We start from the raw sequence: 20,768 nt of genomic DNA, 5'->3' as shown, positions 1-20,768 counted from the left end.
TTATTTTTTTTGCAGCACCCCCACCCCAAACTACTTCCCATGGCCATATGTAAACAGGACAGACGACAAAAAAATTGCAGAGTTCAGCCAATCAAATATGAGACTAGCCTATACTGTATCCATGTAAGTACCACACAGGGAAGTTGAGACAAGTTAAGTTGTCTGGTAGAGGGGAGAAGTACTGTAGCCCTACCTTTTCCCAAGTGGGTGTTGATAGACATGTAGCGGGCGGTCCCTGTGAGACTCTTGTGCTCCCTGTAAGGAATGTGTTTTTTGGTCTCGGGATCGATGTACTCTTTAGCCAGGCCAAAGTCGATGATGTGGATGATGTGCTCCTGCTTGTGCCCCTGCCGCCCGATGAGGAAGTTCTCGGGCTTCACGTCTCGGTAGATGAGGTTCTTGGAGTGGACGTACTCCATCCGTGAGAGCTGGGGAGGGTAGTGTGTGTGACGGTCAAAAGCATGCACTCAAAAAAAGGTGTACACACACACAACTCCATGCACACCGTATAACTGAATGGACATCCACACTGGGACATACAATCAGAACAGACACATGGGCATAATTCACCAAAACAAGCTTCTTTGTCATTTGGATGTAAACTTTACTTACCAGCTGAATTGCCATCATTAAGACTGTCTTGAGAGAGAATGTTCTGTCACAGAGGTCAAAGAGGTCTTCTAGACTGGGGCCCAGCAGCTCTAACACCATGGCATTGTATTTCCCACAAGGCCCAAAGTAGAAGACCTGAGGAAGACCCTCCGCTGAGATACAGAGGGAGGGTGAGAGAGGGATGGATAGAGGGAGAGGAAAATAAAAAATATAGAAAGAAGTCCATTTAAACTGAAATTGAAAAGACTATCAGTAGAACAAATCATATGACAAACTATTTAGAGTTTGGATTATGCAGTGTTCCATTAATTTCTTTCGAATATGCATGAGGGTGTGGCAGCGCAGCTCACATGCCCATTTAACGGCTCTACCGGTGAGACCACATACCTGGGTATTGTTTCATCATTAGCCTTTTTGGAACTAGTTTGTACTCCAGTCACATGCAGGACTTGAGACGAGCAGTAGTTATGCTGTACATAACACTTCACAAGTGGCATCTAAAGATGGCCCAAGCTGTTTGGTTGGGGTTTGTCATAAGTGTTGTTCTGAATTGTCTGTTGCAGCTGTTAGAAGCCATCTGCTGTACCCATCTCAGGAGAGAACAGAGAGGAATGGTGCCCAGAGGAACCTGGGCAAGCTAATAACGACGGCCATGAAACCCACAACTAGAACCGCCCCCATTCTCCAAAGCCAAGTAGCCATTAGCGCAAAACTACAACCGCGATGGGATTGGAAAAAATATCCAGAATTATCTCTGCTGTGTAACAACTCGAGGAGAATTGCTGCTAAAAAAAACACTATTAAGAACAGAGGCAAGGATACATTTTGGGAATTTTAGAGTGGCTCAATCCGTTGGGATTGCAACCTGCTCCGTATTCCGCTCCAATAACATCCCCGGTGTGATGTTACTTGTACGAGCTGAGCTCAGCGAAAAAGTGAGCTTTCTCCCCTCTCAAAGAGTGCTCTGGACGAGTACGGCGGATGAGTTTGTGCGTTTATCAACAGTATAGGAGTGAGAGAGTGGATTTCAGATATTTTCTCCTGACTGAGCATATTTTAGTCACAAATTGTTGTGTATAGGCATAATTTAAATTAAATGTAACTTAAGAGTGCTTCAGAGAATATCATTGAAATTCATAACGCCCTGAAAATGACTGATGCATTTTATTGGACGACAAGAGGCTAACTATAGGAGGTTGAGAGCTCCAAAACGATCCAATAGTAAACTCCCATCTGTACAGTAAAATACCGTTATTCTGGAGTAGTGCAGAAGTATCCTAGACATTATTGGCAGCTCTGGGAATGATAGTTGCCCGGTGCATCAATGGGGTGAGAGTGTGCAGGAGAAAGACCGTGATGCCCAAGTTACCTTTTACAATGATCTGAACAATGGGGATTTCATTCCCAGCATCATAAACAAGACGAGAGAGACAACATGGTGGAGTCGAGGAAGAGTTCATATTCCCCTTCGGCAAAAGAAAGATGATTAGCCAAGGGAAAAGAAAAAAATTGTTGTGGAAAGTGTGTGTCTATGACAAGAGGGGCCCAGACAAGCAGCAGCGGAGTAGGTCAACAATTGGCCAACGTGTACAAGCTTGGTGGCTCACAAACAGAGTAATGTGACAGAGGTAAGTAAGCAAGCAGAATGTGGGAGTGGGCAGGTGTTTCCAAGCTTGACAGAGGGAGGGAGCGAGGGCGCCAGAGAAATACGAACTCCTGAGAAAAGCCCAGTGGTCCTGAAGGCCCGCTCTGTGTGTAATGTGAGAAATGACAATGTCGACGACAGCAAATGGCCACATGTTCTCATGTCTTCTATATGCTGCCTAACTGTCGAGGCATTACAGGAGTTCCACTCTACAAGCTATTAACACAAATGTGATTTTACCTTACCCCTTCCACTCCCTAAACCAATTTGTATTTGCACCATCTTTTTTACAAAGTTTCGGAATGATGAAAATGGCAACTGGTCTCAGATCCCATTAAATTTAAGCAGAGGCGGGATAAAAGCCTGTTAATGCCATGAGAGTGCATCTTTTGAAATGCTTTGGGGAGAAATGAATTCAGTCACACAGGAGCAAATGTCGGCTTATCCTGAGACACGCAACCAATCAAACCATTAATCCACCCCCACACTCAAAGAACAGTCAGGCCTGAGTCACCTAGCTAGTCACCAATAATGGCAGCTCTGTCTGTATGCATCTCATGTAATTTATACCTGAATAAAAACTCAATTTAGCTCTCCAGCAAAGGTAGGCACATAAAACATACTCCACACCCACACCGTTTCAAAAACGACAACACACCATGGATCAATGCATGTCGGAGATATGGAATCTCTCCTGGCTTGAGAGCATGTTCATGAGTTTGAGATTATTTCAACACCCTCATTTACGAGTTTCATCCATTTTTTAAATTGTTTTTATTGTCTTTTGTTTGGAGTGCTCCGTGTGAGCAATGAGTGTGTGACTGATTTCTCTGTCCTAATAACGTGTGTGACTGGTGTGTGACTGGTTTCTCTGTCCTGATAACGTTGAAGGACCATGCCTGAGCACGCTTAGAAGTAGGCCTACCTGGCATGCTGTGCGCCAACATAGGAAAGTGCACATTTGGGGATGTCTGAGTCTTAACTCACCACATCCACCACTAATAAGCTGAGCTTCTCAGTCATTTTTTTCCTTAACCTCACATAGTAAGTCAACGATGTCTGTTTATCATGATCTGATGACCCCATATACCCAGTGAAAACATTTTTAAAGAAAAGAGCTGTCTGTCCCAAGCTCACTGGCACAGGAAACTGAGGGGCCAGGAATAGGCTAGTTGATACAATGTTACACTTCACTAGTGATTGCTCAAGTCAAGACAGACAGGTGGAAAGAGAGATTGTGATTGAAAATGCAGGTTCTTTCATCAGGATATTTTCTACTATTTTTCTATGTATTATGTACGGTTTATTAATGTGTCCATTATGGCTGAGGCTGGTGCTCTAGCATTCGTCAAATTTTTGTCAAATTTTTACTTTGTTTAAATTCTGATCTTTATGATTAACCATGTGACAAAGATTGAGGTATAAAAACATTATTGAATTGAAACTCATCCACAAAAATGCACAAAAAAAATATTCATAAATGACACGCAGGTAGGTAGAAATGGAAGGTTAAATTGTAAGCTTCCCCAAACTTGAAACTCATGAGCCACCTATGGTCTTTACTATAACACCCAATTATATCATTTGGAAGTTGTTGCACACACAGGAGGTCCTGTGAAGAAAAAAAACGCCCACTGACAAATCATTCACTAGCCCTAATTTAGCTCTCCCTACCACTAATGTCTCCATTTTCGACCTCTTCTCCCCCACTGACGGGGAAGGCTAAGGGGGGGGGGCGTATATGGAATGAGGCTAGACAGAGAAGAGGCTAAACGAGAGGGATAACTTGGTCCAAAATCGGTTTTCTCCAGCAGGTGGCAAAAATATAAATTGTAATGGCTTGACTGTCAAATTTGGTGAACAAGATTTTTTGCTACGTGTGGCTTATTTGATCTAATATCTGTGTCAAACCGGTTAAGTCCTCTCAGCCATGATCATACCCAGATGGCATGGTGGTGGACCCTTTCCACTTACTACTCATTCATCTCATAAAGAAAGGCATTTGAGCTGAGCCAATGTACTGTGCAGGGCATCTGGTGACACACACACACACACACACCATTGTGACGGTCTGTAGTGACGGGGGCATTTTCAGAATTGTTTTGTAACATGGACCACATCAAAACATCAAACACAAGACAAGTCATTAAAAGTGCCTTGGGTCGTGCATGTGAAGCTGTACTACCTCACATGCTGACATTTATGCAACTCCGCCCATTCTTTCCCCTCAGCCAATCAAATTCAAATTGCAGATGGAGGGACAGCAAGGGACACCATTCACCCTCTGAACGACACACATACACAATCCATGTCTCAATTGTCTCAAGGCTTAAAAGTCCTTCAATACCTGTCTTCCCCCTTTATCTGCACTGATTGAAATGGATTGAACAGAACACATCAAATAAGGTATCACAACTTTCACCTGGTCAGTCTATGTAATGTTTTCTACACTCAGTGTCGATTAGCTAGCTGCTTTGCTGGTTACACATTTTTCAAATGAGCTAACTTAGCTTGCTAGCTAGCTGCATATGGCTGCTATTTGGATTTTTTTTCATCTAACTAGATGATGCAGCAAGAACAGCTACAACGGTTACAAACGTCTTAGCTACCTATTTTCTCTGAAGCAATGTTCTAATCGCAAGCTGCAATTTACCAGGCTGGTTAGATAGTAGGGTTGGGAGGTAATCCAGTGTTTTCACATCTTCATACCATCCTTCTCTCACTCTGGGATTTGCAGTATTACCGGTTTAGTACACAAGAGGGTGCCAAGAAAGCCCATTGGGCTCCATTACCAGAATGTTAACCAAATTAGCACAACAGCGATCTTCCATGTTTGACAGTGGGGATGGTGTGTTCAGGGTGATGAGCTGTGTTGCTTTTACGCCAAACATAACGTTTTGCATTGTTGCCAAAAAGTTCAATTTTGGTTTCATCTGACCAGAGCACCTTCTTCCACATGTTTGGTGTGTCTCCCAGTTGGCTTGTGGCAAACTTTAAACTACACTTTTTATGGATATCTTTAAGAAATGGCTTTCTTCTTGCCACTCTTCCATAAAGGCCAGATTTGTGCAATATACGACTGATTGTTGTACTATGGACAGAGTCTCCCACCTCAGCTGTAGATCTCTGCAGTTCATCCAGAGTGATCATGGGCCTCTTGGCTGCATCTCTGATCAGTCTTCTCCTTGTATGAGCTGAAAGGTTTAGAGGGACGGCCAGGTCTTGGTAGATTTGCAGTGGTCTGATACTCCTTCCATTTCAATATTATCGCTTGCACAGTGCTCCTTGGGATGTTTAAAGCTTGGGAAATCTTTTTGTATCCAAATCCGGCTTTAAACTTCTTCACAACAGTATCTCGGACCCGCCTGGTGTGTTCCTTGTTCTTCATGATGCTCTCTGCGCTTTTAACGGACCTCTGAGACTATCACAGTGCAGGTGCATTTATACGGAGACTTGATTACACACAGGTGGATTGTATTTATCATCATTAGTCATTTAGGTCAACATTGGATCATTCAGAGATCCTCACTGAACTTCTGGAGAGAGTTTGCTATCTTTATGTTTGAAGCCTGAAATGTGGCAAAAGGTCGCAAAGTTCAAGGGGGCCGAATACTTTCGCAAGGCACTGTATATAATGTAGGAGCTATCGAATGTCATTTTTGGTGAGTTTGGACATTCACAAGCAAACATGAACAAGAGACATTGTGCAAATGAACAGTGCTGGCTCTGGAGGAGCATGTGTACAAGCTGTCTCTGTGTGGAGTCTGGAGTCGATAGAGCAACGGGCCTGCCTGCTCTGCTCGGAGAAGACTGGGGAGGAGCAGAGAGCAGATGGGCCGAGAACGGAGAGGAGAAAAAAAATGCAAGGAAATCAAAAGATAGCAGTGGCATCTGTACAGATAACTCAAAGGGTTTTGTAAAACTGCTTCTTATTGTAATTTCTGCTCGGGATCACACTAATTTTGTGCTTCAATTGCATTTCTCCACTCAGATGAGAATTCACGGGCGGGTATTTTATCATTAGACAGCGCTCTAATTTATGTGTAACTACGTTTCTCTGGTAAAAATGCTAGATTAACTTGAAGAAAAATATTAGGATATGTAGCTGGCTACATTCTATGATGAACATAAATATGATGGCCATGCACTAGGTTTAGCTAAATAAATACCTTGATTTTTCATTGGAAGCTCATTTAGCCTACTCGTGTGGCTGTCAGTCAAATAGCATTGCACTTCTGTTGTCATCTGATGAAAAATAAGCTATCTTCTGCCGAATGTGTAGCATTAATGTATTCTCTGAAGGTAAACTAAAGTTGCTGATCACTCTATTGAAGTAAAAAAACAACAACACTTGACTTTCAATATAAAATGCAACCCCTGTCAATACCCAGCTGGACTGTGCTTTCTCCAGCTTTCTCCAGTTGTGCTATTTACAAACAAACGTGGTTGGCTCAACTTTTCTGGGGAACTACTATAAGCTTCATAATGTAAAATAATGTGACAGGTGAAAAGAAGAACGTGATCTACTTTATCTAACATATTGCACAAGTCGACTGCAGGTATTTACTTAAGTACACATGACAAACTGAATTGGTCCACCCACACAGACAGCATTGTGAAGAAGGCGTAGCAACGCCTCTTCAACCTCAGGAGGCTGAAGAAATTTGGCTTGTCACCAAAAGCACTCAAACTTCTACAGATGCACAATCAAGAGCATCCTGTCGGACTGTATCACCGCAACTGCTCCGCCCACAACCGTAAGGCTCTCCAGAGGGTAGTGAGGTCTGCACAACGCATCACCGGGGGCAAACTACCTGCCCTCCAGGACACCTACACCACCCGATGTCACAGGAAGGCCATAAAGATCATCAAGGACAACAACCACCCGAACCACTGCCTGTTCACCCCGCTATCATCCAGAAGGCGAGGTCAGTACAGGTGCATCAAAGCTGGGACCGAGAGACTGAAAAACAGCTTCTATCTCAAGGCCATCAGACTGTTAAACAGCCACCACTAACATTGAGTCACACACTGACTCAACTCCAGCAACTTTAATAATGGGAATTGATGGAAATTGATGTGAAATATCACTAGCCACTTTAAACAATGCTACTTAATATAAATGTTTACATACCCTACATTACTCATCTCATATGCATATACTGTACTCTATCATCTACTGCATCTTTATGTAATACATTTATCACTAGCCACTTTAAACTATGCCACTTTGTTTACATACATATGAGATGAGTGATATAGGGTATATACTGTACGAGATACCATCTTCTGCATCTTGCCTATGCCGTTCTGTACCATCACTCATTCATATACCTTTATGTACATATTCTTTATCCCTTTACACTTGTGTGTTTACGGTAATAGTTTTGGAAATGTTAGGTTAGATTATTTATTTTATTTGACCTTTATTTAACTAGGCAAGTCAGTTAAGAACAAATTCTTATTTTCAATGACGGCCTAGGAACAGTGGGTTAACTGCCTGTTCAGGGGCAGAACGACAGATTTGTACCTTGTCAGCTCGAGGGTTTGAACTTGCAACCTTCCGGTTACTCGTTGGTTATTACTGCATTGTCGGAACTAGAAGCACAAGCATTTCGCTACACTTGCATTAACATCTGCTAACCATGTGTATGTGACAAATAAATTTGATTTAAATAGCTACAAATATTAATATTAAAGAACTGGTTTCAATAGTATTCACAGTATTGAAAAACCAATCCGTGGCTATTTCTAAATACAATATATGGTATATACCCCAAGCCTATTTGATAGATAATTGCATTTAATTAACACAATGCAGGCTCCTCCCCGGCTGGTCAGTCTACTTAGAGACCTTACCAAGGCTGGTGGGCCTCAAAGCTAGCAGTTTCACCCGAAACCTCAGAGGCTGGTCTATGTGCAAGGCTCCTCTGTGGCTGACCAGGTGTAAAATCGGCATAAAAAGGTTCCTTGCAGGCTGGTCAGTGTAAATGGCAGCCTCGGCGGCTAGTCTATATTAAGCTTCCTCCAGGGCTGGCCAGTGTAAATGGCAGCCTCGGCGGCTAGTCTATATTAAGCTTCCTCCAGTGCAAATAGGGGCCTCGTGGGTGGACTATAATAAAGCGTTCTAGCAAGCTCGTCAGTGTTAATAGGAGCTTTTCTGGCCCATAAATATCGATGGCTCGTCTTTTTTAAAAGCAATGATTGTTCTATAAATGAACAAGAAAGTAAAACGCAACAATTTCAAAGATTTTACCGAGTTACAGTTCATAAGGAAATCAGTCGATTTGAATTTAAATAAATTCATTAGGCTCTAATGGATTTCAGATCACTGGGCAGGTGCACAGCCATGGGTGAGCCTGGAAGGGAATAGGCCCACCTCACTGGGGAGCCATGCCCAGCCAATCAAAATCTGTCCAGCCCCCCAGGACGATTCCGCGTCGGATGTGGTGGTCCTGGGCTGGCATGGTTACACGTGGTCAGCGGTTGTGAGGCCGATTGGATGTACTGCCAAATTCTCTAAAGCAAAATTGGAGGCGGCTTATGGTAAAGAAATGTATATTCAAGTTTCTGGCAACAGCTCCGTTAGACATTCCTGCAGTCAGCATGCCAGTTATATGCTCCCTCACTTGAGACATGTGGCATTGTGTTGTGTGACAAAACTGCACATTTGAGTGTGGCCTTCATTGTTCCCAGCACAAAGTGCACCTGTGTAACGACCATGCGGTTTCATCAACTTCTTGATATGCCACACCTGTCAGGTGGATAGATCATCTTGGCAAAGGAGAAATGCTCACAAACAGGGACGTAAACAAACTTATGCACAACATTCGAGAGAAATAAGCTTTTTGTGTGTAACATTTCTAGGATGTTTTATTTCAGCTCATGAAACATGAGACCAACACTTTACATGTTGCGTTTATATTTTTGTTCAGTGTAGAACCAGGTATAAAAACAGACATTGTGATCTGATAGTGATCAGACCTTTTAAGTGTAAACAGAGAAGATTTTGCAAATCAGGTCAAGATCAGGACGAAGGATGCATGTTAACGGCAGGTATAAACAGAGCTTCTGAAAAATTGTACATATTCAGAGCAAAAACCATGTCATGAGGTTGAAGGAATTATCCGTAGAGCTCCAAGACAGGATTGTCGAGGCACAGATCTGGAGAAGGGTACTAAAAAAAAGACTGCAGCATTGAAGGTCCCCAAGAACACAGTGGCCTCCAATTTTAAAAGACCCTTTGTAGAGCTGGTCAACCGGCAAAACTGAGCAATCGGGGGCGGAAGGGAGGTTGCCAAAAGGAACCTATAGAACTCTCAGAACATCAGGAACAAGATTCGCTGTCTGATGAAACCAAGATTGAACCATTTTGCCTGAATGCCAAGCGTCACATCTGGTGAAAACCTGGCACCATCCCCACTGTGAAGCAGAGTGGTTGCAGCTTCATGCTATGTGGATGTTTTTCAGCGGTAGGGACTGGGAGACTAGTCAGGATCGAGGGAAAGATGAACAGAGCAAAGTGCAGAGAGATCCTTGATGAAAACCTGCTCAAGACTGTTCAGGACCACAGACTAGGGTGAAGGTTATCCTTCCAACAGGACAACAACCCTAAGCACATAGCCAAGACAACGCAGCTGTGGCTTCGGGGAAAAGTCTCTGAATGTCCTTGAGTGGCTCAGCCAGAGCCCGGACTTGATCCGGATCATACATCTCTGGAGAGACCTGAAAATAGCTGTGCAGCGACGCTCCCCTTCCAACCTGATGGAGAGTGAAAGGATCTGCAGAGAATGGGAGAAACTCCCCAAATACAGGTGTGCCAAGCTTGCAGCGTCATACCCAAGAAGACTTGAGGCTGTAATCGCTGCTTCAACAAAGTACTGAGTAAAGGGTCTGAATACTTATGTAATAATTCCATTTAAAAATGGAGGCCACTGTGTTCTTGGGGACCTTCAATGCTGCAGGAATTTTTTGGTTCCCTTCTCCAGATCTGTGCTTTGACAAAATCCTGGTCTCGGAGCTCCACAGATAATTCCTTCAACCTCACGGCATGGTTTTTGCTCTGAATACATACAACTTTCAGAAGCTGTTTATACCTGCCGTTAACATGCATCCTTCGTCCTGATCTTGACCTGATTGGCAAAATTGTTTTTTCTTTGTCATTATGGGGTATTGTGTCGATTGAAGAGGGGAAAAAAACAATTTAATCCGTGTTAGAATTAGGGGTCTGAATACTTCTTGAATGCTAGTCAGCTCAAGTACCATTGGTATACGCGCATCAGGGTTAGGGTCAATTCCACAAACTCAATTCTAATTTAATTCTCTCTCCCTGTAAATTCAACATATTCAATTCCTCTGAATTCCAATGTTAGGTCAATTCCAAGATTTCAATTATCCCCAACAAAACCACTAATTCCAATTTGAATTAAATCTCAGGCTTTCAGGCGGATCATGTCATTGTTTAGACAGAAACTAAAATCAGGCCTGAGCTAGACAAAGAAAAGTAGACAATGAATGCAATCAACGGAATTGCGAGAGCTAGCTAGGTACTGTCCCCCAAAATTGCTAAAGATAATCAAGCCAGTCGCTGAAGGTGAATTCATTAAAGAATGTTTAAATCAACTCTGCAGCAATACTTTCCCCCCGACAAGAAAGAGCTGTTTGAAAATGTTTCCCTGTCAAGACACAGTGACATGGCGTGTTGAGGACATCGCAGAGAATATGGAACAACAGTTGAAAGACAAGATAAAGGATTTCACCCATTTCTCCCTGGCCCTGAATGAGAGCAGTGATGCACGTGACACAGCGCAGTTGTTGATATTCTTACGAGGCATAACCCCAGACTTTTAAATTACAGAGGAGCTTGCTTCAGTGTAGTCAATGAAGAGCACAACCACAGGGAAAGATTTATTGGAGGTGGTCAATAAGTGTGTGGCAAAGCTGGGCCTGAGTTTTATAAAGTTATCCAGTGTGACCACTGATGGATGCCCAAACTTGACTGGAAAAAACATTAGCCTTTTGAAAAGGATACAAGATCTGAGCTGAAACCGGATCAGAAAATGTTTTTCCTGCATTGCATTATTCATCAGGAGGCGCTCTGTAAATGTGCCTTGAAAATGAGCCATGTTGTGGACAGTCACTAAAGTTGTAAACTTCAAAAGAGCAAATTCTTAAAAACCACAGGCAGTTTGTCTCACTGTTGGAAGAGAGTCGGGCCATGCAGATCTCCCCTACCACACAAACGTGAAATGGCTTTGAGGAAGGTACTTAAAAGGTGTGGGACCTGATGTTGGAGATTGCTGAGTTTTTGCTAATGAAAGGAAAATTGGTTGATTTTGCCTTCACCGTGGACATCATGGCCCTCATGAATGAAGTGAATTCCAAACTACAAGAGAAGGGCCTTTTTGCACATCAGATGTACAGCCTTGTCAAAGCCTTCAAGGGAAAATTACTTCTCCTGACCCGCCAAGTAGAAGGCAACAATCACCCACCTTCTGACACCACTAGTCTGTTTCCTATCAGATGACCAGCGGGAGAAGTATACATCGCTGCTGCGTGCTTTGAACGGTCAGTTCTCGTCGTTTGAGGATTTGAAAGCGTTGGAAAATGACATGCTGTTAGTTTCCTCTCCTTTCACCTATAATGTGGATAACATTCCCACTGACCTGCAACTTGAGCTTATCAATCTTCAGTCAGATGCAGTGATTGGAGAACTACTCCAAACAATGTCACTGACAAGGTTCTATGCATCTCTCGATGAACAAAACTTTCAGAAGATTAGGAGTCATGCTCAGAAGATGTTTGTACTGTTTGGGTCAACCTACGTATGTGAGCAGACATTTTTCAGTGATGAAATATAATAAGTCAAGGCACAGAACATCTCTTACGGACTCTCACCTTATAGCAATCCTGCGCATAGCGACGTCAGAAACTATACCCGACTTCCCTGCTCTAGTCAATGCCCATCAGAGAATTCACTCCTCACACTGAATGAGTAGTTTAAATGTAATGTAGAGCTCTGTGTTTTTGTGCATGCCAACATCAGTCAGGAAGTTAAAGCTTGGTCGCAAATGGGTCTTCCAAATGGACAATGACCCCAAGCATACTTCCAAAGTTGTAGCAAAACGGCTTATTAAGGACAACAAAGCCCTGACCTCAATGCTATAGACAATTTGTTGGTAGAACTGAAAAGGGGTATGCGAGCAAGGAGGCCTACAAACCTGACTCAGTTACACCGGCTCTGTCTGGAGGAATGGGCCAAAATTCACCCAACTTACTGTGGGAAGCAATGCTACCAAATACTAATTGAGTGTATGTAATCTTCTGACCTGGGAATGTGATGAAAGAAATAAAAGCTGAAATAAATCTCTACTTTTATTCTGACATTTCACATTCTTAAAATAAACTGGTGATCCTAACTGACCTAAGACAGGGAATTCTTACAAGGATTAAATGTCAGGAATTGCGAAAAACTGAGTGAAAATGTCTTTGGCTAAGGTATATGTAAACTTCCGACTTCAACTGTATACCTACTGTAAATCTGTCCAGATATGCTACTTATTTTACTTTTTAACATGCACAGAAATAAACCACATCCATGTTCTCTTTTTGGTAGGTATTTGTATTATTAAAACGCAATGAACTACACTGAGGGAAAAGTACACTGTGCGTTCAGCACCACGGACAAAACTTTTGTTAATGGTTCAGTATATCCACAATTTTCCTACCTCATGATGCCATCTATTTTGTGAAGTGCACCAGTCCATCCTGCAGCAAAGCACCCCCACAACATGATGCTGCCACCCCCGTGCTTCACAGTTGGGATGGTGTCCTTTGCCTTGCAAACCTCCCCCTTTTTCCTTCTAAACATAACGATGGTGATCATGGCCAAACAGTTCTATTTTTGTTTCATCAGACCAGAGGACATTTCTCCAAAAAGTACGATCTTTGTCCCCATGTGCAGTTGAATACCATAGCAATACAATACCACCATTTACTGTGGATATAGATACTTTTGTACCTGTTTCCACCAGCATATTCACAAGGTCCTTTGCTGCTGTTCTGGGATTGATTTGCACTTTTCGCAACAAAGTACATTCATCTCTAGGAGACAGAACGCGTCTCCTTCCTGAGCAGTATAACGGCTGCGTGGTCCCATGGTGTTTATACTTGCGTACTATTGTTTGTACAGATGAACGTGGTACCTTCAGGCGTTTGGAAATTGCTCCCAAGGATGAACCAGACTTGTGGAGGTCTGCAATATTTTTTTCTGAAGTCTTGGCTGATTTCTTTTGATTTTCCCATGATGTCAAGCAAAGAGGCACTGAGTTTGATGGTAGGCCTTGAAATACATCCACAGGTACACCTCCAATTGCTCAAATGATGTCACTTAGCCTTTCAGAAGCTTCTAAAGCCATAACATAATTCCAGAAAATGTTCCAAAGCTGTTTAAAAGGCACAGTCAACTTAGTGTATGTTTTTTTTGTAACAGTATTTTTATTGGAATTTCACAATTTTCACCCATATTAAGAGATACAGAGACAAAGCACACAGAACAAAAAGAAAAACAGCACCCACTTACACATATCTACGTGCATATATATACACATACATACATACATTTACCCATGCATATACACACACATACACACACCCATACATACACCATTTTCCTCTTCCCGCTCGGTGCTTCTCTCACCCCATCCCCATCATTGCGTCTCTCAATACATACATTTTAAACAAACTTACAAACAGAAATTAAACAAAAAAGCTCAGTTTAAACCAAGAGGTTAGGTTCCACACATGGAACGCAGAGTGTAGTTCTGAAATACATAGATCCCCGCCATTCTAAGAGAATCCTTGCAGCATAATAGCTGATATCTAAATTACCTAGAACCTGAGGTAAGGTTCCCATACTTTGTAGAACTGGTCTGTTTTAGAATGCAATGTACATGTCAGATATTCCAGAGGCACCCATTCAAATAGTATCTTATGCCAATCTTTAATAGAAGGAACCTTATCACTAATCCACTGTAAAAGGATGTTTTTCCTCGCTGCGAAGGTAAGGATGTTGTAAAGCCTCCTTTTCCGACAGAAGTAACATGCCTACTAGGGAGACCTAACAGTAAAGAAACTGGGTCCAATTCTAGATCAACCCCTAGGATCTTTTCAATTTCTTGCAGAAACACCAGACCAGTATCTTTGTATTTTGGTACATGACCATAAACAATGTGTTAGGGTGCCTGTATCAGTTTTGCATTTAAGACACTGAGGGGAAGAGGAAGTGGGGCTAAAAGCATGTCTGCGATTTGGGGATATATGCAATCTGTGTATTATTCTTAATTGGATTGCTCTAGTACGGTTACATATAGATATTGTTTTTGCATATCTCCAAATGTCCTCCCACATCTCTTTGTCAATAGTAACAGACAATTCTTTCTCCCACACTTGTTTCACCCTCTGTGTGTTGACAGCAGAAAAGGACCTTAAAGTATCATAAAACAGACTTACAGACATTTTCCTTTGTGGGAAAAAAAGCATTCTTTCAATGACAGACACATCAGGGTTACCAATTAAGGTGGTGCTCTTCCGAATATAATGTCTTACTTGTAGGAAGCGGAAAAAGTCCTCCTTTGGGAGTCGATATTTCTCGACCATCTGCTCAAATGACAACAAAATCTTATCAGCAAATAAGTCATTTAGCCTGCGTATGCCCTTATTAAGCCATAAGTTAAAGCCAGCATCCAGCAATCCTGGACTGAAATCTGGGTTGTTAAGAATTGGGGTAAGAGCAGAGGTTAGTTTGGACCTTCCCAGGAAGCGTTGAACTGACCTCCATACTTTGTGTTAAGTGTAACGGGATTATTGCAGTGATCTTCTACAGACTTGAAACTTCTGAAAAATAAAAGATCCTGTAAGGGGTATTTTGAAAGCGAAGTCTCAATGTCTAACCAAATAGAGTCATCATCATTTGTGATCCAGTCAGAAATATAACAAAGGTGGGCACAGCATTGATAGAACCTGATATTGGGCAGGTCCAAGCCGCCCATAGAACTTGGCAGCTGCAATATTGCCATCTTAAGTCTTGGCTTGCGTTTACTCCATATAAAGGAACTTAGCCATCCATTTACATCCTTTATTACCTTATTGGAGAGTAATACTGGGATCATTTGGATTGGGTAAAGTAGTCTAGGTAAAATGTTCATTTTCAAGAGGGATATTCTACCCAACCAAGAAATCGGGAGAGAGTTCCAGCGCTCCAGATCCTGTCTTATTGTATCAAACAAGGGAACAAAATTGGCTTTGTACATTAGCTGGAATTTAGGAGTTACAAATATACCCAGATACATGAAACCTGAGGGAGACCATTTAAAAAGGGAAGGGGGGGAGAAGTATTAGGTACAGAGTGTAGGCTACCAAGTGGCATAGCCACTTTAGTAAGGTTAATCTTATAGCCTGAGAATTCGCTGAATAATTCAATAATATTAATAAGAGATGTAATTGAAGTCTCGGGACTAGAGATGAATATCAGGACATCATCAGCATACAAGCTTATTTTATGGTGAACATCACCAATGAGCAGCCCCTGTATAGCAGGCGTTACCCTGATGGCCTCGGCCAGTGGTTCCATAACGAGTGCAAAGAGGAGGGGGGATAAAGGACAGCCCTGTCTGGTACCTCTGTGTATAGAGAAGCTATTTGACCATAGCCCATTAGTAAGAACAGCAGCCTGAGGATCATCATATAAAACTTTCACCCATTTTATAAAGTTGTCCCCCAGACCAAATTTATTTAGAGCAAATAATAGGTAAGACCACTCCACACGATCAAATGCTTCTCAGCATCTAGGGAGAGCACAAGACCATCCACAGCACTTTGTTGGTAGGCTTGAATTACATTAATAAGCCGCCTGACGTTGTTGCATGGCTTACGGCCCCTAATGAAGCCAGTTTGGTCTCCTTTCACAATTAGTGGCAGTGAGTCCTCTAATCTTGTGGCTAGAATTTTAGAAAGCAATTTTCTATCCACATTCAGAAGGGAAATTGGTCTGTACGAGGAACAAGACTCTGGACATTTTCCCTTTTTGAGAATAAGTGAAATGTTGGCTTCTCTCAGCGTTTGAGGGAGTTGGTCATTTGAAAATGAGTGGTTAAACATATCACGCAATGGCTCAAGGATCAGGCCATGGAACTCTTTATAGAACTCACTACAAAACCCGTCTGGTCCTGGGGCCTTACCATTTTGCAGATTCTTAATTGCGAACATTATCTCTTCCTTGGTAATAGGGGCATTAAGGAGGGACCTCTGCTCTTCGGAGATAGTAGGGAGCTCAATCTTACAAAAGAAGTTCTCCATTAATTTGGGTGCATCCTTTGGCAGTTCTGAGGCATAAAGGTTTGTATAAAATTTCTTAAATGAGTCACTTATCAATTTATTTTCATATAAATGATTACCATCAGAATCAGTAATAGTAGCAATTGACTGAGTCAGCCCTCTTTTTAGCTAGGTATGCCAAGTACTTTCCTGGCTTATCGCCATGTTCATATAGCTTTTGCCTGACAAATCTCATTTTCTTTTCAGCGTCCTGTGTTAGGAGAGAGTCTAACGTTGATCTAATGACTGATATTTCCTTTAATAGGGCAGGAGTGGGCGTTTTAATGTAGTCCTTCTCTTTAGTTCCTAATTCACCCTCTAACATTTTTTGTTTTTCCCGCTTTTTCCGTCTTAGTAGCTGTGTATGACATAATCAGACCCCTGGCATACGCTTTACAGGTCTCCCAAAGGAGCGAGGGGTTATCTGTTGATTGAGAGTTAGAGAAAAATGCTTTAAACTCTGTTATAAAATATGTGAATGTATGGTCTTTAAGAATGGTTGTGTTCAACCTCCAATGTCTTGACCGATTGAATGCCCCGTTGAGTTTTATGTCCAGGATCACCTCAGCATGATCAGATATGACTATGCTTCCTATCCTAGAGGATAAAACAGACTGCAAAGACGTCTTGGGCATAAAAAAATAATCTATTCTAGTCTGACATCCATGAGGTGCAGAGAAAAAAGTGAACTCTGTTGGAGGGATGAAAAGCTCTCCAGACATCCGCATACCCCAGATCATCACAAATAACTAAGTGACTTAGCTTGAGGAGAGAGTGAAGCTATACCACTGGGAAACCTATCAATAAGGGGGTTCAACAAGCAGTTAAAATCTCCTCCAACCACTGCAGTGTCTGAGTTTAATTCTGAAAAGTCTAGAAATGCCTCAGTGAGGAAATCAGGGGGGTGAGCAGGGGGGGAAGTAAATATTCATTATGGAAATGTTCTGCCCTTGTAAAGTACCATTAATTATAACAAAGCGACCAAATTTATCTTTCACACAATTCAAGACCATAAGTGGTAAGTTCTTTTTCACCAGAATTGCTACACCTCTACTTCTGGATGTAAATGATGAGAAAAACACTTGACCAAACCCTCCTTGTTGTAATTTCAGGTGCTCCTTATCACCCAAATGAGTTTCTTGCAACAGGGCAATATCAATATTTTCTTTTTTCAAAAAAAAGACAGTACTTTCTTCCTTTTAATGGGGTTATGGCTCCCTCTAATGTTCCACGTACATACACGCAATCTGCCATTGTATCTTGACCATTCAATATCCAGACTGGATCCTACTGTAAAAGTGGGGTGGTACCTTTTTCCATGTGTTGAACTCTCCTCTATCTCACTGAGCATAAACAAAAAATATGAACCCTGAACTCGAACTATACTAAACATGTAAAGATCCAAAAGGGGGTTTTCCCACTAGCTAACATGCAGGGGATTTCAACTCTCCAATGTAGACTCTTAAGTCCGCATTGCCGCTCAATAGCCTCATCCTTTATATATATGGAAAAGAAAAATCAATAGAAGAAGATTGAGGCTCTTCCACCTAAAACCAAGCCTGGGCACCAATATGGATTCACACATATCTCAGCCTGAGCTATAGTGGCTATTACTTTAGCAAGAAAAATAATAAAGATACGAATATTACTGAGCCGGAGTACGTGAGGACTCACACCACTGTTTCATGATCAGATTCAACCAAAAATAAACAAAGTTATTCAATGCTGTGGAGGTGCAGCTTAAAGTTATTTACCCGAGAGAGTCAATAAACGCAGCAGCCTCTTCAGGTGTGTAGAGCATTTTAGGTGATCCGTTGACCATAATCTTCAATGTGGCCGGGTACAACAGTGTGTAGTCCATCTTCATTCTCCTGAGTCGAGCCTTCGCCTCATCAAACGCTTTGAGTCTTCGTACAACCGCTGTGGAATAATCATTGAAGAATGAGACCTTTGGACCTTTATGTTGACTACCATCAGAGACGATGTTTCTAGCCGCATCCATGACGCGCTGCTTGTCGGTGAAGTTGTGGAACTTTATAACCACCGGCCGTGGGCGCTGATTGGGACCGGGTATCGGTGCTTGAGAGCGATGGGCTCTGTCCAGCTTCACACGACCAGCCTTAGTGTCCATTTGTAGGTAGCCAGGGATCCATTCCTCAAAGAATTTTACTGAACGTGTCCCTTCAGAATTTTCCGCGAGTCCCACAACACGAATATTGCATCTGCGTCCTCGATTATCCAAGTCGTCAATGTGCTCCGCCATTTCGCGCAACTGTTTCTCAAGTGCTTTTATCTTAGCGTCCATAGATGTAGTTGAAGTTTCCACTGCAGAAATTCTTCCTTCCGCCTCACCAACACGTTTCACAACGCTCTGTATTTCAGCTGAATGGCCTGCTATTCCAAGACCGTTCTTATCTTAGCACCGATCACTTTAGTAATGTTATCAGTCATCATCATTTTTTTGAATCATCAGGTCCATTGTGCCTGGATCCGCAATGGTGTTAGCTTCGCTAACGTTAGCTAGCTCCTCATGCACATCCACAGGGGTGGTGGTTTTGGTCGACTTCTTAGTAGTTCTATTGGGCATGTTGTCTGAGATTTTTGCAAAATAGTCGTCAAGACTCATTATATGGTAACTTATTTAGCCAATTCTACCACTTTTTCAAGCTAGGAGATTAATGTAAGAATATAAATTTACGAATGCCACGAGAGCTCGCTGAAACACCGTGTTCTCTCTACGGCACCATTTTGTCCCCCCCAACTTAGTGTATGTTAACTTCTGACCCACTAGAATTTTGATAGTGAATTACACGTTAAATAATCTGTCCATAAACAGTTGGAAAAATTACTTGTGTCATGCACAACGTAGATCTCCTAACCGACTTGCCAAAACTAGTTTGTTAACAAAAAAAACGTGTGGAGTGGTTGAAAAACTAGTTTTAATGACTCCAACCTAACTGTATGTAAACTTCCGACATCAACTTTATCTGTCAATACAGTCATACACATGATGTATAATCCTGTAATATGATTCTGGCAATGGCAAAAATATATTCTAATGTTGCCCTCCATGGAAAATAATTGCCCAGACCTGGTCTAGCTATACAAATACATATAGGAATACAGTTTGGAATTATTAAAAACATACCCTACAGTCAATTTGATACTATGTGGATTAATTCCTTTAACTGGGAAATGTAAAAATATTTTATTCCAATTAAAACATTTTATCTTTGGAATTTTATTTTAACAATTCCAATCCAAAAAGTCTAAACTCCAAATGAATTCCAAGTTGATTATTTGAATTCAAATTTAATTCAACGTAAATTCTCCACTTCATGAGTGAATTCAAGAATTTACATTTCTAATTAAATTGGAAATGGCACAAACTATAAATAAAATAAAAAACATTGAGCAAATACAATTGTAGTCTAGCGGTTGATAAATGTATATCCATTTTAATTCACAAATACATTTTGAAAATGGACTACAATTTCAGTACATATTGCAATACACTGTACATAAACAAATGACTACTTTTGTTAGGAACCCCCCTGAACATATGAATAGTTTGACCACTTATATTTCCTCTTCTACATATTCTGTCACTTGATGGTTTCATTCCAGAGACACATTTTTTTTGGTCTATAATCAAGATGCTATATATTCGCCTCACTCAGAGAAATAAGTAGTACTGCTCGGTTTTACAGAGTCAAATGTAACAAAACTCCATTTTTAATAAACTGTACAAATTATACATTTGTGACATCTATATAATAATTGTTTTAATAAATAAATTCAATACAGTAATATGAGATCTGTATGCAAAACATTAACATTTGACATTTATCAGGTGTGCTTATCCAGAGGGACATACAGTAAGTGCATTCACAGTAAGTGCATTCACATTCATAGCTCGATGAGTGAACCACATATCACCGTCAAATATACAGCATACGGATATTATCCGCTCGTGTCTTTTTACTTTCGGTTTTGTACGCAAGCTTCAAAATTACTAAAAAATATATATATATATTTTTGGTTATTGCAAAGCCATTTCACAGCTGTTTAGATCATACAATGATTCTCGTTTGGACACAAACTGAAATTAGGTGAACATGATCGAATTTTATCAACA

General features: G+C 41.5%; 1 protein-coding gene across 11 annotated transcripts in view; it reads right to left on the bottom strand.

Annotated features, from left to right (window-relative positions):
* The window catches only part of LOC112245112 (casein kinase I), a 58,037-nt gene that overhangs the window by 11,787 nt on the left and 25,482 nt on the right, over positions 1-20,768 (bottom strand). For all 11 annotated transcript variants that reach the window (XM_042323241.1, XM_024413086.2, XM_042323242.1 and 8 more), the window contains 2 exons: positions 613-764; positions 194-428 (listed from right to left, as the gene is read on the bottom strand). In XM_042323241.1, the coding sequence (XP_042179175.1) occupies positions 194-428; positions 613-764 (387 nt within the window). The remainder of the gene's footprint in view (positions 1-193; positions 429-612; positions 765-20,768) is intronic.

The sequence above is a fragment of the Oncorhynchus tshawytscha genome, linkage group LG06 (assembly GCF_018296145.1).
Source record: "Oncorhynchus tshawytscha isolate Ot180627B linkage group LG06, Otsh_v2.0, whole genome shotgun sequence".
NCBI classification, from domain to species: Eukaryota; Metazoa; Chordata; class Actinopteri; order Salmoniformes; family Salmonidae; genus Oncorhynchus; species Oncorhynchus tshawytscha.
The sequence above is the reverse complement of the archived record's forward strand: the minus strand, read 5'-3'. Positions and strand labels throughout refer to the sequence as shown.